Source organism: Cordyceps javanica, chromosome 1 (genome assembly GCF_051103115.1).
Source record: "Cordyceps javanica chromosome 1, complete sequence".
NCBI lineage: Eukaryota > Fungi > Ascomycota > Sordariomycetes > Hypocreales > Cordycipitaceae > Cordyceps > Cordyceps javanica.
The window spans coordinates 1163406-1180665 of record NC_139295.1 but is presented as its reverse complement, the minus strand read 5'-3'; the positions used below and the strand labels follow the sequence as shown (position 1 = coordinate 1180665).

The 17260-nt window shown below is 49.9% G+C and overlaps 5 protein-coding genes across 5 annotated transcripts; 3 read left to right on the top strand and 2 right to left on the bottom strand.

Annotated features, from left to right (window-relative positions):
- Positions 1 to 639: 639 nt before the first annotated feature.
- On the top strand, positions 640 to 1972 carry V2A60_000366 (uncharacterized protein; the record flags this gene model as incomplete). The annotated part of the gene is made up of 3 exons (XM_083251737.1): positions 640 to 700; positions 748 to 910; positions 955 to 1972. 3 exons carry the CDS (start codon positions 640 to 642, stop codon positions 1970 to 1972), a joined length of 1242 nt encoding a protein of 413 aa, XP_083107863.1.
- A 2734-nt stretch (positions 1973 to 4706) lies between these two features.
- V2A60_000365 (uncharacterized protein) lies at positions 4707 to 8755 on the bottom strand (the record flags this gene model as incomplete). Its single annotated transcript, XM_083251736.1, has 3 exons — positions 4707 to 4937; positions 5881 to 6227; positions 6292 to 8755. The coding sequence occupies 3 exons, from the start codon at positions 8753 to 8755 to the stop codon at positions 4707 to 4709; spliced, it is 3042 nt and encodes a 1013-aa protein (XP_083107862.1).
- A 1964-nt stretch (positions 8756 to 10719) lies between these two features.
- On the top strand, positions 10720 to 11396 carry V2A60_000364 (mitofissin; the record flags this gene model as incomplete). The annotated part of the gene is made up of 4 exons (XM_083251735.1): positions 10720 to 10725; positions 10999 to 11038; positions 11100 to 11142; positions 11249 to 11396. The coding sequence occupies 4 exons, from the start codon at positions 10720 to 10722 to the stop codon at positions 11394 to 11396; spliced, it is 237 nt and encodes a 78-aa protein (XP_083107861.1).
- Positions 11397 to 11864: 468 nt separating this feature from the next.
- V2A60_000363 (uncharacterized protein) lies at positions 11865 to 13730 on the bottom strand (the record flags this gene model as incomplete). The annotated part of the gene is made up of 1 exon (XM_083251734.1): positions 11865 to 13730. One exon carries the CDS (start codon positions 13728 to 13730, stop codon positions 11865 to 11867), a length of 1866 nt encoding a protein of 621 aa, XP_083107860.1.
- Positions 13731 to 15048: 1318 nt separating this feature from the next.
- Positions 15049 to 17085, top strand: V2A60_000362 (WD40-repeat-containing domain protein; the record flags this gene model as incomplete). Its single annotated transcript, XM_083251733.1, has 3 exons — positions 15049 to 15912; positions 15961 to 16561; positions 16616 to 17085. The coding sequence occupies 3 exons, from the start codon at positions 15049 to 15051 to the stop codon at positions 17083 to 17085; spliced, it is 1935 nt and encodes a 644-aa protein (XP_083107859.1).
- Between the last annotated feature and the right edge of the window lie 175 nt (positions 17086 to 17260).

Genomic DNA, 17260 nt, shown 5'->3' with positions numbered 1-17260 from the left:
ACTGTTTTGCCATATACTGATGAACGAAGAAACAGAGCAACTTGCGGAGAATGGAACGCAGGTTTCACAAACTGCGAGGAGCAAAGTCGCTCAATCCTGGAGAGGTTGAAAAACCCCCTCCCACTGGCAGAACTGGAAGAGATGCTGGAAACTGCGTTACAGCTGCAAGATCAAAATCTACAAACCAGTCAATTGGAAAAGATAGTGGAGGAGCTCAAACTCGCACCTTCGTCGGACGAAAAAGAAGAGTTACAAAACCAAACGCTGCTTGAATTACATGGAAGGATAGTTGAAGCCCATATCCGTGGGGGTATCAAGACGCTCCAATCTGGGTGTGCCCCTTCATGGGTTTCTTTAACATCGCGAATCGTCGACTACCGGCAACAGCAGGGCCAAAACTTGGATCAGTTGCTTGAAGAAATCAGCAACACAGCGAGCAGATTGGATCATAGCATCGCTAAAGCCGCGAAGGAGTCCCAGCGAAAAGCACAGAAGTTGAAATGGATGTACAAGCACGACTGCTGGACTGCGCGCGCAGTTTCGCGCAAACATGACGCCCAGTTTTCACATACCAAAAATCCTGAGAAGGAAAGGGAACAGAGGCGTCAAGAAAAGCTGCCGCTTCTAATCTACCATATCATGGATGAGCTAGTTCCAATACTAGGGGCGGGGGTCATCTTCATATATGCGTCTTTCCAGGGTATGACAACTGAATTCCCTCTGCAGCTGCGAAGCTAACCCGTTCAGAAAAACACTGCTATCTCGATGAATTGAGGCGAGAGATACACGATATTCCAGGCTTGGCAAAATTCGTTGCAAAACGAATTAAGGCAATCGATGTTTCTGAGATGAGCGAGCACATTGCTGTGCATTTCTCTCTGGCTGTGGTGGGATGGGCTATTGACAAGAGGTACGAAATCATTATCGTAGGTAATTCGTACTGACCATTGATAGCTTTTCTAAAATTTGCGACAGTTTTGGTTTCTACAACCTCAGACATCTGGTGTTGAATTACGACAAGTTTAACCATGCTGCGGCAAAGTTTGTTGCCATCAAACAAGACTTGGCAAAACAAAATCAGAAGGTTGCTAGCTTCGAGCTCGAGATCGCAGGTTTAGAGCTCGATCGCAGCTTTTACCTTTCATTCAGAGAGCTGCAAATAAACATTGTCCATGGGCAGCAGCGTGACTACGCATCGCGGTCATCTGAGGTTACAGACAGTCGCTGCGAGAGCGAAGCGGCCGATGACCAGGAACGCGCAACAGCATCGCCAGACCTGTCCTCGGTAGAGAGCCCGATGGCAACTCCCCGCACCTCTGCGGATTCTGAGGCAGGATTGGGTGGCTTGGATCCAGGTCGAAACGGCAGGGAAGACCAGGTGTCCGAGTACGACCTTGCCGGCCAGAGTGCAGGGGCAATCGAAGAAACACCTATTGTGGCTCCAAACGAGGAACCTCTTGTTCGGCCTTTCCAGCCGTCCGTCGACAGTGGCTATGCGAGCAACGCGGCCACTCAACAGGTGTGTGGTACCCCATCGGTGACATCATCGTCCGGCGCAACTCTGTCCGAGATTGGGGGCGGCGGAGAATCGTTTCGTGCATCCGGACAGAAGAGACCACAGTCCGTGGACAGTGCTACGTCAAAGAGGCAGAGATCGGGCACTGCAGAGACCATGGAAGACTTGGTTACCGCCGTCGAGCCTTCGCAGGGCGATGTCGCTGCGAACACGAACGCCTCTACAGATCCGTCACAAGACGAATTCTTGGAAGAACTGGCAGGAATTGAGGACTTTGCCGAATTCCCGGTTGGAAGTGGAATGACCGATGAGGATTTCTGGGCAGGGAGTGGAATGGATTTGAACGATGTGAATTTGGCAACCCCTACTGGCGTTCCAGGTTTTCTAGGAGCAGAACAGCCATGTGAAAGTTCCCTCCCTGCGGCCGGATCCAAAAACGAACATCAGGCAGAATAATATAGGTATTGGCAGTCGTAATGACTTGCACTTCGTCCTGCTCATTTTCCCTCTTCTTTCTCTTGACCATGGAAATCTCGACCGGTTGCTCGGATAACGGAGTGACAATAGCAACACGATCGGACGGCACATGAGCGCGAATTTCCCCTTCTGTTTTTGTGGCGGCTGGCCGGAGATTCCCGGCCATCTGCTTTTTGAGGCGCAAGAAGACACTCGGGTTATTTTTGACCTTGTTTGTGGTCGATTAGCCTTCTTCTACGCGTCTATCGGTTCTCTGGCTCACATTATTGAGAATGATTCTGCTCAAGGCTTTGATCTCTTCAGTGTCTTCATAATGTGAGTGCGTGCCATTTCGAGTCTGGTCGACCGGAGTTATAGTAAGCGACGGAAGAGACGCAATGATCTTCTTGACCACCGGCCGAATTTCCGTTTGGTCGCATATAAACATAACACATAATTCGTCTGAGTTGTTCATTGCTTCGTAATTTTCAGTGTCAGTCTCTTTTGTAAAATTATCGTTCTAAAGTACTGGAGAGGGGGCAGAGGCGCCCTTTTATGCTCAGGCAGCAATGCGAGGGTGACCTGTGCCCCACTCTTCGCCGAATAGCTACTGGCTACTTCTTGTAAGTCAGAGCATCTGCATCCCGTTCCCAACTACAAATTCATATTCATCGTCTGTGTCTCCATACTCGTATGGTGGCGTTGTTGGAGACGCCGGATTTGTAGAATGCTCAGTGTCAGACAGTGCGTCACCTTCCTCACTGTCTTCGTTCACAGGTGAGGGACACTGGTCCGCGATTTCTAAATTAGACAACGCAGATAGCAAGGCATCTAGCCGGGTAGCATGTTCGGCGGCATCGTTTGGTGCGTCGGCGGCTTCGTTCTCGTTTTGGGGAGTATCTTGCATTGATCAGCTAAGCAGCGTAGACGATGGTAGAGGTTAATTTACTTGGTCGTCCTTTTTCGCTGGTAGTACTTGCAGGTGAGGTCGCGCGTTTGGCGTGGCTGGTCTCATGTTCACCTGCGGCAGCATTTGTATCTTCCTTTGTTAATCAGCCGAATGACTTAGACAAAGCCAGAGGAACGTACCCTGTGAGCATGTATCCAGCCCGTGCTTGCCGAGCAACTTTTGCACCTGGTTCCCTGCATTGAGAGCCATAGTTTCCATGAGGCCGACTAAAGATCGATGTCCAGCTTGAAGCGTAGCAGGAGGTCATACTTATTTAATATAGATACTGGCCCAACGATCAGCGGAGGCATATCGTGGCTCATGCAGCCGAAGCCATGATGTCTTATTCTTGCATCAATGTAGATCACTACTTCTCGACTGCCTGATTTGCAAGGCGCAACAATTTATCGTCTTTCGGACTCGTGAGTAGAAAAAAAGACATGATGATCCGCATAGCGTTGAGATGGTAGGGGCGGCCCGGCTGGCCGAGATGATCTCAGCTGAGTTGATCTGAAGTGAAAGCTTCTGGAGGCTTGGAACATACTTCTATGCACGCAGGCGGACGAAACCTACCACTTAAAGCACTTTCTCCAGATAATCTCGTCTCAGTTTAATTCCTTGATGGGTCGCATAGCCCTAGTAGTAGGCGTCGCTTCCCCCGAGATGATCTGGCTGAGCACTGAACCATATTTGTAAGCAGGCAAAAACAATATCCACCTACCCCGCTTCAACACTCGCGCCAGATCATTCCATCCCAGTTTACTTCCCAATCATGAAATCTGGACAATATGCTGCGACTTGATGTCTCAACCGATGGCGGAATTACTCACAATTTGGATCTATTTTGCCACCCTGAAATGCTCAGCGATGCTGCAAAATTGATTCGTGATCTACAAGATCAGTCAAGAATAGTAGCTTGCTTCGAACATGCCAGATCACAACTTCGATCACCACTACTAGGTTCGAACGAACTGAAAAAATGTGCCGCATTCATTCGAGCGCTAAACGACGACGCCGATAAAGACAACTTCTACAGGGAGGTTTCGAAACTGAACCTGGAGGAGTTAGCTTTCTCCTCAATTAGCTTCAGCGAGAGGCAGCTGAAGATGGTTCGCCGCTGTTTCAAGGCCTCCGATGTCGAAGCTTACGTGAGGTCACAGCATGTGTCTTGCGTGGAACGACAGGAAATTTTCAGACGACTGGCTTTCTACTGCAAAGAAGGGGGTCCATTTCAAAGGCTATATGAGGCGACCCGACAAGCTGCCAAAAGCCCAGATACCGATTCTTCCAACAGGCGGCGGTCAGTGTCAACTATCCCTCGGAAACGGCGTCTCCATTCGTCAGAAGTTGGCGCACAAGCGAGTAACCAAATAACCGATGGTAACTTGTCGAGCTTCGCCAGCAACTTGGGTATGAAGAGCTTGACAGCGGGCTGCGAGGATGCCTCTACCGGCCATGGCAGACAATGTCCATCGAGGCAAAAGGTCGACTACACCATTGCATATGTTTACAAAACTGAGCTTTCGAAGTTCGTTTCGCCGTCTTTTTTCCGAAGAATGGAGCAATTGGCGACATGGGGAAATGATTATACAACGGCTTGCGTAAGGGCGCATGTGCTAAACGACGCCATCGACTTCGAAATAGATTGGGAAGCCGATGAGATAGACCCTTCTGAGGTATTCCGAGACGAGAATTGGGGGACTGTTGAATTAAGAAAGGTGAACCAGCTCTATATCCGCACTCCCAAGCATCGAGGGCAACCACTTGTGGAAAGTTTATTTTACCCTAGAGAGTGAAATACACATCCATTTCATACACGTCGACCTCCGTTTCGGCCGCGACAGTCACATCGCCATCCTTTTCCAACAGCTCATATTCGAGAGCTTGTCCTCCGATCGTGATTCTGCATCGGCCCGGGTATCGCCGCTTCTTCCAGTGTAAAGTTCTGATATGATCAACTGCGGGAAATGTCGAGCCAACAATGAAAGTGGACTTTCCAGATAGTGCTTCATCAACCTTTGCAATCCGTTAGCAACTGTTAAGAATCGGGTAAAGGGTTGGGATTCAGACAGGATTAACCATGGCAATCACGTTATGCTAGCCAGCCAGACAGCTGGCAAGTGTGTTCCGTATTGTATCGCACTGACGTGTAGTCTTTTTTCATAGCAAGAACAAATATTGTCGTTGTTGCAAACTGCGACTCCCCTCAAAGTAGAGCAAGACAGTCGCGCGGAATGTATGTTGAATGACAGTACGAAACAGATAGCCGAAAAATTCCCCTCGTGACGAATTAGGTAACGTGGCATGACGTATCAAAAGGTCTTCTGCAATGGCTGGACAGTCTGTGGGGCATCGACGTAGGTCGCCTATGCGAATCATATGACTTTGGTGGAGTAAGTCGGGCAGAGACGAAAATGTTATTAGGCACGCTATGCCTTGGCCTAGTCTGGAAGAGGTCAAGTTGTCTCCGATGCCATGTGATCAATTCAAACACTGATGACCCGCGCATCTCGTCAATGCGATAAAAGGTCTATAAGATATAAAGTTTCTTTTAGTCCCCTTGCGGTCCCGCTTTAGGACTCATTTGCTTCATAAGATATATTCAAGCATTCTCAAAGTAAGTGTGACGTTCCGGGTATCAGTTCAATGCTTGCGGCCGTTTGTGAGGACTGTGTGCTACGCTACCAGCCGGAACAACAATCTTCCTTTGAACGCCCCATGACCAAATCCCATATTCATCTGCAAGACTGACAAAAAACATCGACCCGGACCTCGGTTGTTGAACCTTCTCTAGTACACAAAGATGCCAATATAACACAAGCGGCTTTGCTCGGTCGTAGTGAAGTAGCACCAAGGATTTTCCAGCGGCGACATAGCCATACCTGACCCCGCGCCAGAACATGTAGTTGAAGACTTGTATTAGCGCGATGGCAATCCGCGCTTCTTCTTTCTCTCTCACCGTCGAGTCCGGTCTGTACTCCTTAGCCTGAGTCCACTGGTGGACGTCTATAAATAGCGTCTCCTTCGCTAGTGTAGCCTCGAGATACTCTGCGGCAAACTTGTGCACAGCCTCATGATCGTACATAAGGGCTGCACTCTCATTCCCATCCATGTCTGTCCGGATGCCACCTTCGTCAGACTGCTGCTTCCCCCTCTGAGTTTTGACCCGAGTTTCAGGATTTTCATTGAGGTCGTTGAAGTCGCGAATACCATTCGTGAATGATAAATCCGTGATTTGATACTTCTGGCGCAGCGTCTCGTCGGTCCAGATGGGTTCCTCCGACAAGAATGACGTGTGATGCTTATCTTAGCACCCTAGGACAAGATCGAGCCCGACTCTCTCACTTCCATTATCGCGTATTGCCCCAACTCAGCTCAAAAAAGGCAGTTTTCGCCATGATGATATCTTCACGAATATCATTAATGCGGCCCTTCGCCAGCCGAAATGCGGCTGGCAATTTGTCCTCTGTCGTACTAGAGACCCACGAGCGCTTCTTCGGGACTATTTGATTCAGTGGAAGTCTGGCTGGCTGCACGAGAAGCGATCTTTCGAAATCGATAATCATCACACGGCTCATTTCAGGGTTAAACAACATATTGCTTCTCCGCATATCCTTGTGGACGACGCCATGCACATGCATTGCGCGAAGCGACTGCAGTGTTTTGTCCGCAAGCCGTTGTTCCATGTCATGAGCAAGGTGTAGGTTGTCCAGCTTGTAGCCGGCCCATGATAGAAAGGACATATGCACAATGTAGACGCGGTGGTCATAGTAGTATATCTTATTCATCGGCTGAAGATCAATGCTGCCCAAGAATACAGGCACAGTGAAGCCTTGCAGCGATTCGAGACGCTTGTAGACCGCAGTTTCGTGTTGAAGATCTTCGATGAACGCCCGCACGGTCCCTTTGCTGACAAAGACGTAGCCGTACTTGACCAGGGTGACGCGAAATAAAGCACCGCGTGAACCGACCTCCCCGAGAGGCGTCACTCCGTTGTCCAACGACTCTTCCAGCTGCTGCCTGAGCAGCTGGAGCCACTTCTCATGACTGACAGGATGTCGAGTAGCCAATCGAGTGACAGTTTGAGCGGGCTGCTTGCTATGAAGTCTCACATTGGGACAAGAAATGTCAAGGAGCGTCCCTCTTACTAGCCCCATGAGACATTTCTGTGTGCAATACTGCCCCGCACGCTCTGCGCTTCGCTTCGATGCAGAGCCACTTGACCGCTGAGCTTGAATTCTCTGACTCCGTCTCGGCTCCTGTGCTTGGCCGCGTGCTCGCCGTTCTGCTGGGCTCGGTGTTTCTGGGAGCGGTCGTGCTGCATCATCGTCCGATGACTCTGGGGAACGTGTTCTTGTTGGCAGACTCTCCTGCTCATCGTCGTAGATAGCTGGTACTCGCTTAAACCGAAATAGATATGGCGACCGATCGATGCTTTTGTATGTTGTCGGCTGCGTATATACTGAGTCCCCCGGCGCGGAACGCTCGCTTGCTGGAATAGATCGCAGTGTGCTCTCAAAATCTTCCACCCATGTCTTTAGCCCCATAATCACCGTACGGCGCTCTTCTTGGCCGTGTTCTCGCCGCTGACCCGGTGACCCCAAAGCCAAGAGAGTGAAGGCTGAATACTGGCCAACGGCTGTGCAAGCGTGGAGATTGTTCGGGTGGGCAAAGACTTCTGAGTTCGGTTCTGCCAAGTGGTAGAACAGCGTACTCGGCTCATCCCAATCAACTTTTAGAAACACAATCGTCTCGCCCGTCGTCAGTAGGCCATACTCGAGCCCGCCCTCCATCATGTAATGGTATGTTTGCGATATAGCAGCAGTCGTTAGCCTTTCGGCATGGTACTGAAACAGTCCGTCTGGATCGGTCGATGTCGGGACAGTTTTGCGGTTAACAACTTCTTTGTATACATTCATCGGTCGTAGTCCGGCGCGAAGTTGCGGAGCTGTCAGTTTATGCGGTGGCTTGTATTCGCAAACGTAGACCATGCTGCGCCTTGCGGAAGTAGCACCGTGAGATCGATAAACGCATATCTGATCCGGTCGAAGCTGGTTGGAAACTCGCCCTTGGTCGGGAGTTCGTGGAGGTGACGGACTCTCTCGCTCGACAACCTCTTCTCCGACATCACTTATTGCGCTTGGATGGTTCTCAAAGATGATACCATCGCCGATGTTGTATACATTCCTGATATGTTTCCCCTCTTTAAGTTGGTGAAGGATCGACCTGACTGGATCCTCCACACTGTTATGCAAAAAATATTCCAGGCCCTTTTCGTTTGCGATCGGTCGCTGTGAAATCCTATTGCCCAGGCCGGAAAGAAAGCTTCGCGACTCGAAGGGACGGATGTTTTCAGGTATCGTATCGTGAATAGCGCCAGATGCTATTCTCTGTTGCTCTATAAAGTCTGGCCACGGCTTCAGACTAGTTGGGCATAATTTATTTCTCGGGTTGGTGATGGAGCCTTTTGATGTGAGTGCTCTGTCCCTTTCAACAGTAAATTTGGCAAAGACGAGACTGTGACAAGCAGCAATATACTCGCACAGTGTTGTGGGGCGACTCAGTTCTTCGGATGCTTCGGCTCGTTGTTGTTCCCTATTAGCACGTTGCTGCTCTTGAAGAAGTTGTTTGTCGGATTCCTCGACGCGTTGACGCTCTTGACGAAGTTGTTCATCGAATTCCTCAACCCGTTTTTCGGACTCTGCGGCGCGCAGTTCCGCCTCGCGGAGTAGCTTTTCGAGCTCTTCCACTCTCCCGCGATCAGCCATGGCACAGAGAGAGCAGGAAGACGTTGAGCCCAGGACGACGATCTTGCCAGCCGGCTTTGTTGACATCTTGTCATGTGGCGCTAGTCTGCACCTGGCTAGAATTATGGAGCCAAAGCTTCGGAGGTGGTTCTAGCGGAACAATATTCTTCCTGCAACGCCTTTCAGAAAGGCGCTCTTGTGGGCGTCGGAAAATGGATTTGCCACTATCGCGGGATGTGAAACTATCAATCAAAGGTCTTTAAATTATCATAAAAAGAGCTTTACTGAACCATGGTCTCTTAGAGGCGCCGACATCGACGCAACAGGAGGACATGGCCGAACACCGCTAATGTACGCCGCTTAGCGTGGCCACATTGCTGCGAGTAGACTTCGTTACATCTTGTCATCGTGGCGCAACGCAAACTGTATCTGGCTAGTGTACGGTTCACGCGTTACGGCATCGGAAAAAGAGCATGCCGAAAGTCGAAAAACGGATAACAGTTTTCTGCAAAGATGCCTGGCTCGCGCAGCTGAAGCGGGTCGCGCGACACACCCGAGCGGAGCTCACCCAGGTCGCGCGGCGTCGCGCGATTGGGCAGACGGGCGAAGGATTTCCGCACGGTCATGCTAATGCCTAAGAATTAATATAATATAGATAAAATAGGCTTAGTAATAAGACTTTATAAGAATAGCTTAGTACTAGGATTATCCTAGAAGTAAATTACTTTAAAGAAGTAGTTTAGTTAATATTTTTAGATTATAATTTTTAAGTATATCTTAATAGATAAGAAAAGCTTTCTATTATTAGTTATTTTTAATAAAAAGAATATATAATAATAGTAATTTCCTAATAAACTAGCCTTCTTTAAAGGCTAGTTTTTTTAGGTAATCTCTTAAAGCTAGATTAATAATTAAATTATTATATATTAATTATAAGTTATCTTTATTTTTTAAATTAAGGCTTAATCTAACTAATAATTTTTTCTAATTTTAGATAATTATAGAAGTTATTATATAACTAAATTCTTATATAAATATTATTTAAATAATATATACTTACTTTTTCTTCTATCTTATAGTTCTTATATTCTCTAGCCTTTTAATATAACTATTTTTAGCTTAGTTAAAGCTAGTTATTATAAGGAGCTTAGAAAATAGCTATAGGATATAGATTCTTTATTTATTAATAAGAGAATTTTTCTTAAATATTATATTATTATAAAAAAAATAAGATTATTATAAAAAAATATACTTTCTTATTAATAAAAGGCTAGCCTTTAGCTAGTTAATATAGTAAAGTTATTAATAAATAATCTATTACTTAACTTTATTAAAATAATATTAAAAATACTATCTTTAAGTACTAAAAGGATTCTTATAGAAGGTCTATTAGAAGTTAATATACTAGCTAGTAAATTATAACTTTATTATCTTTTTCTTAATAATATATAATAGTTAAGTAATATATATATTATTAAGTAAATATAAGAAAAAATAAAAAAGTAATTTAATATATAATAAGCCTAAATTATTTTTTTAAAATAGAAGATCTTAGAACTTAAAGTAAAAATAACTCTTATATAGCCTAAAAAATACTAAATAGTTACTACTAATCCTAACTAATTATTTATTAAAGTAATAAATATTAAAAATACTTACTAATAGCTTAAAGTATAATTAAATAGGACTAACTACGAATTTCCTATTAATCTATCTTAATTCTTATTCTCTATCTAATTCTCTATTAATTAGTATATAAATTATGTTATTTAGATTTTTTTTAGCTTTATTATGCTATATTGAAATTCGTGCTATTATTCTACTTGACCTGCCGAGAAGTGGGTGGTGCCGAGAAGTGGGTGGCCGACGTTATCGGGGCCATCACCCGCCACAGCTGGCCTTCCGCCTGACGAGGTTGCCCACGCAACCACCGTCACCTCAGCCCATCTTCGAAACCTCGGCCAGCATCGACTACAATCTCTCTCCCCGACGCGCCTACGAGACGACCGACACCATCGCTCTCCCATATCACATAATACCATACGGAAAAAATGGTTGTAAGTAGACAAGATCCCCCCCCGGCACCGTGTGTGGCAGCTCTCCGCCCTTGTCTTGCGGTCACCTTCCGCCGAGGTGGTCGTGATCGCATCGCAACGGCACAAAGCCGGCGCATCTTGCGCCCGCCAGTCCCTCCTTTTCAGAGGCCGAGCTTTCCCCTTTGTTCGGCCGAGTGGTTCACATAACCGTTTCTGGTTTTTGGGCTCTTGTCTAAGACGATTCTCCTTCTCTTGCAGCTCCTCAACCTACTGACGTTCGGATTATGGTCAAAGGTCGGACGATTGACGCACTATGCCTTTGACGCCGTCCTCAGTACGTACAGGTCCTCTCTTTTCCGGTACCCGCTGAATCCTAACGCACGACACTCCCATAGTCTCCGCATTTCTTGCGGGCATGAAGCGATCGACCGGCTTGACGTGAGTACAAACCGAACCCCCCCCCCCCCCCCCCCCCGGGTTCGTCGCCGACGCGGGCGCTTGCCGAGCATCCGCGGCGAGAATTGGGCTCTGGCTAACGAGACAGCGTCGCCAGCTTCAAGACGGAAAAGGTCGCCGGCGACAACAAGGAAGCCAACAAGTGGATCGACAAGTACCTCGGTCTCGGCGAATGGGTCATGGATCAGTCCGTGGCCATCGCCGGCTCCAGCAGCTTCTTCGAACGCACGCGATAGAAGGTCAGAACGGCTCAAGGACAGAATTTGCGACAAATTTTGGGACTCATGGGATTCAAACCTCGCTACTCACCTTCACCCAAGGCCGCCGCCGCCGCCGTGCACGACGTGTCACTACCCTGCCCAAGCATCAGCTTGTAACTAAGTAGAACGGGGATAGAACGGGCGTTAGCGGCCGTGTGCCATAGTATATCGTTTTCTTTTTTGTTAAGGGCGTTTTTGTCAATTTTTTGTTACCCACACGTATGCAAAGTTTAGGATTTACGAGATATGGATATTTATTGTGTATTCTTCTCTGACCGTTGTGCTCGTATCGACCAGTGACGAACAATGTACGAAGAACAAGTGAGCTCGAGCGTTGAACATGACCGTAGATTAAACAAAAGTTGATGAATAAAAAGTCATATTGGGTGCTGAGTTGCTAACCGAAGGTGCCCCAAGTTCATGGAGGTACAAATTTACGGCACACTATTCCTCCCTTCCCAGTTCGGCCAGGAATTCAGGCGGCACATCATTCTCACTGTCAACTCTCTTTAACTCTGCTATTGTTTCGACCTCGTCACCTGCTCCGAGGGCTCCCTTGTTCGATGCATCGTCAGTCGAGGCAAGTAAATCTGGTGGGACCTCGTTATCGCTCTCGTCTATAGTCTGGCTTGCGTGGTGCAGTTCTGGGATCTCTTCATTTTGAGATGTCTCTGGTTGCGACGACGTTTCTTCCTCGAAGAAGCTCTTGAGCATATCCTGGGCCTCACGAAAAGCCTCCAGCTCAGCTCCAATCGCACATACCAGCAGGTTCCATCGCTCAGACTCAGCCTGACTCAAACACCTCCCGAGCTGAGCAACAACATCGTCCATCTTTTCCAGGTGATCTTTGATGAGACTTTCCTGTGACGGGACTTTCTCTTTACCCTTGGCCGATGGAGGGACTTGCGGCGCGCCAGTCTTCATCAGATGTCGTAAGCTTGATTCAAAGCTTGTCACGAGTTTCGTCACCTCACGCCATACAGCACTGCCGTCTTCTAACGCCTGCCTTTCTTTGCTAATCTGCCGTCTGCGTTGGTCGAGCATGTTGACCTCTTGCTCCCACCAAGATGTGGCCATGGCAGGTGTTCGCCGTTCAGGGATCAATCCTAGAAACTCCACGCCCCCAGAGCTTTCGGCACCATTTCCTGCAGCGCCAGGATAAGAGAAAACCTCGGGATCAAGCGGCTGGACTGGTGGGTGCATCATTATTGATTGAAGCTCAGCATCGATGTCTTTGAGCGCACCACGATAGCCGCTTAACCCAGCATCACGCCGGTTTTGCACATCTTCCATTTTTTCTCTTACGAACTTGCGCTGGTTTCGCATTGCCATGAGTTTCTCCTCTAGCTGTCTGATTTCCTGTGTCAGAGAATTATATTTCAAACCTAGCTCCCGTATCTCTTTGCCCAGAGGCTCCTCCTCATTATCCTCAAGCTCATGGAGCTCGTTGTCGACGCCGTTTCTTTTCGCTGATAAGCGTGATAGATGTTTCAAGGCTCTTTTGCGTTCGGACAGCGCCGCATCGACATGGGCGTCCTCTTCCTGCTTCAGTTCCACCAGTGCTGCCATCGCTTTACGCAAGCCGGCTCTGGCCGATCTGAGACCGAGAGGCTTACCAGCTGCGGGCTGTCGCACTGGTATAACATTGCCATCTTTAGTCGAACGCGCTGGCGTATGTAGCGAGTTAATCATTCTCGATTTGGAAGTTGCGGTGGAGTAGAAGGTCCCTGTTGGTGTACTACTGCCAGTGCCGCTATAGTCATCGCCGTCGCCTGGCAATCTACCGCTGCCAGCAATCAATCCTGTAGCCTGAAGGTCAAGCAGCTGCTGAATTTCCGCCTCAATAGCCCGCTCCCTGCGACTAAAGGCACGCCATGCCGAGTCTGGACGCACCTGGCCACGTTGGCGAGGCGGGTGGAACAAAAGGCTGCCAAGCTGAGCAGTGCTGGCGGCGACGATGCCCTGGGATCGGCCTGCATCGGAGCTTGCTGGAGAGCGATTACTTCTCATAATGGAGCCTGAGATGGGAGGAGGGGGGCCGTGAAACATGGCTCGCCGTTTCGATGTGGAAGGCGAGCCTGCCGAGCTGGGCGCGTGGTTACTCCAGCCATCGTCCGACTTGTCTCTGTAGGACGGCGCAGACTGCCTACGGTTGTCGTAGCTTTGTTCCAGCGACATTTCAGGGTATTCTGGCTTCGGGTCTAGCTCGGTGAGCTGGTATTCGGTCGATGAGCGCGTTGGAGGGCTGCGAAAAGCGGCCAGTATTGGGGGCCGCAGATTAGGACTCGAGATACTGTCTGCGCTGGACATGTCGGCTACTGGTCTGCTTGGTGGCCTGCAGGCGGAAGGGGTAGGATCGCGGTCCTATGAAAACATTCTGCTGGGAAAACAAATCGCAAGAAACAAGAGACGGGTTGCAGTAAGATAGAATGTCACGTCGTGGCTGTAGACAGAGGTGCTCACGAGGTCAGGTATGGGGGCCGAGAGTAAGTCGCATGTGCCGCCAGAGCTGCCTGCCGAGCTGTACGTACCTGCCCTGGGCACCTTCATCCATTTATTGCTAGGAAAGTCGAGGCTTCAGAAGTACTTATAGGGCCAAGCTACTTTGCAGCTTAGGTAAGTACTTACCCAGGTCTATGAATAAGGTACATATATGCATACATGGACAAGGGGTGATGCACCTATTCTTGCAGCCTCTAAGTACGTCTTTTAAGGATTTTGACATTGTATACATATGGGTAATCTGGAAATCTGATTTCTTTGGAGCCATTTCGCCCGCTGAAACTGATACAGGACTGGGACGGCAGCTGCCTGGTTCTGTTCCACACAGTAAGTACCTTTCTAGAGCCGCGAGGTGTCCAGAGATAGGTACTTAGGGGTTTACTTGGGCGGTGCGCGTGCTAAAGGCAGGCACCTGGGTACTTACATTAGTACTACGGTAGGTAGGTAGGTCGCAATCAGATCTATTTACTATGAGGGTGGCATCTGCCTCGGGTAGGAGAGGTAGGTACCCAATACGAAAATTAAAATTGAAAACTATAATATCTACTCATGGCAGATTGTGCATTGATTTGCTCGGAATTCCTCGCGGCCCACCACAGCAGCACTGCCCACCGATACCAGACGATCAGATACAAGTACGGAGTACCAACCTCCCTAAGAGTTGGCAGTTGGGCAAGTCGTAGACAAAAAGCACCACGACACGACACGCAAGGACAGGACCAGCTTGCAGTTTTTTTTGCCCAAGGCAAAGTCTCATCCATCAAAAGTACAATTCACGCAACGAGTCGGTGTCAGCTTCGTCTTTGCCCTCCTTAAGCAAGCAAGCAAGCCAACAGTCCGCGCGGGCAAAAAAGAAAAAAGCTCGCCGCCCACCCGCAGCCTGAGCAGACAGCAGCATCTGCGGCACGTTGGCTGGCCGCGGCTGCAGGAGCTTTCAAGTGACCAAAAAAATCCAACAAAGCACGCCGCCTTCTTGTCCCGCCCTGCTGCAACTGGAAACCAGGCTCTGACCCCGTTACGCAACAACGCGCGGGCTGAGACCATCTGGAGGGCGCCCCCATCGCCTCACCACCAACCGCCCGGCCGCCTTACCACTTCCCTCACTGGCCCCGTCCGCCCACCACCAATGAGCCAATCACAGCAGGCGCCCTCAACGCGACCACCTCAACCCATCATGGGGCGCTACGACGGTTCCCACGACGGCTCCCACAACGGCTCCCACGACGAGCTGCACATGGCCGCCGGCTCGCAAATGTCGGCTGCTCCTCTTCGCGACTACCATCCCCAGATCAAGTTCGACCACGCACCGCCGCCATTGTCTGCGCCCCCTCCGCGTCTCTCGTCAGCGAGTGCCACTGCCAGCGCCTCCATCTCGGCCGTCCCCAACGTCCTGCAACCTGGTGGTATGGCATCGCGCCCTCATCCAATGTCTTCCAACGCGCCCCCCCAGCTGCCCCCCCAGCTGCCCGGCCTGCATGGCCTCCAGCCGCAGCCGCAGCAACAGCAACAGCAGCCGCAGCAGCAGCAGCAGCCTCAATCCCAACAGCAGTCGCCCATGCAGGACTACTCGTCCACCATGGTCAAGCCCCCGCTGAGCCTCTCTCATAACTATTCGCGCTCAAGCCCCGCAGCCGGCTACGACGCTGCTTCCTCGTCCTCGTACCATGCCTACACTCCCACCACACCAGGCGGCTCCGGACCGCAGTTTACTTCGACCCCCGATGCTGCCAAGTATGGTCCTGCTGGCTCCCAGCGTAACGTCGCAAACGCGCCATTGGGTCTGGCCGATATTCGTCCCCGCGCCGACTCGTCCATGTCGGAAGGCTCTCCTAGCGGGATGGGATACGATGTCGCAAACACGCAGCCTGGCCCCAGCAACTATCTCGCACCCTGGGCTGTCTATGCTTTCGATTGGTGCAAATGGAGACCTCAAGGCAACAGCGCTGGCAAGATTGCCGTCGGCAGCTACCTCGAAGACGGGCACAACTTTGTACGTACTCAGTTCTCCTACAGACCAGCGCCAGCCTAACCAGCCCAGATTCAAATTCTCGACTCTCACATTGTTCCGACACCCCAAGACGTCTATACTCCTGGCGCTTCCAAATACAGTCTCGAATTCACAAAGCTTGCCGAAGCTACGCACTCGTACCCTGTAACTCGTCTCCTCTGGGAGCCGCCGTCCTCTCAGAAGCAATCCACAGACCTTTTGGCCACCTCGGGCGATCATCTTCGGCTATGGTCCTTGCCTTCTGATACGCCCTCGAACCCGGGAAACAATATTACGCGCAGTGGTCCCCGGGATCCCGCCGCATCCAAACTGACCCCTCTGGCACTATTGTCAAACTCAAAGACGCCTGACCACACCGCTCCTCTGACATCTCTCGATTGGAACACCGTCTCCCCCAGCCTCATTATCACGTCCAGCATCGATACCACTTGCACCATTTGGGATATTCCCTCGCTGACCGCCAAGACGCAGCTGATTGCGCACGACAAGGAAGTCTACGACGTCAGATTCTGTGCCAACAGCGTTGATGTCTTTGTTAGCTGTGGTCAGGACGGCAGTGTTCGCATGTTTGATCTCCGCAGCCTCGAGCATTCCACCATTATATATGAGCCCGCTTCTAAAGAAGACCGACGTAAGATACAACATCCCAAATGCAGTGCATTTGACATGTACTAACTTCATTCAGTCGACGGCTCGGGGCGTACCAGTCCTACACAAGCCCAGCAGACCATGGCTAACCCTCCTCCTCTACTTCGCCTTGCCACGTCGCCACATGATACCCATCTCCTAGCCACCTTTGCCCAGGACTCTAATATCATTCGCGTTCTCGACGTCAGGCAGCCTGGACAGGCTCTTCTTGAGCTTCAAGGCCATACCGGATCAATCAACTGTCTAGAGTGGTCGCCCCTGCGACGTGGTACCCTGGCTTCTGGTGGCGACGACTGCCAGGTATTGATCTGGGACCTCATCAACTCAGCCTCATCTATGGGTCCCTCCAACGGGTCGCAGGAGAACACGAGAAGCCCCGTCGCCAGCTGGGAATGCGACTATGAAGTTGGCAATCTGGGCTGGACGCCACACTTGCAAGGTCATGACTATGGCGAATGGCTGGGCGTGAGTGCTGGGCGAGGCATTTGGGGAGCACGCCTCAATTGAAGCCCACTCACAGAGGGCCATAGTAGCAGGCCTTCAAACCTGTTCGACTGTTGACAGTCAACAACACACCATGGCTTGAAACTTGACTTTTGGGCGGGATTATATGCTGTAAACGGAGATTTCTGTCATGTCCTTTCTTTTGTTTGGCATCCAGGTAGCTGGCTCGCAAATTTGC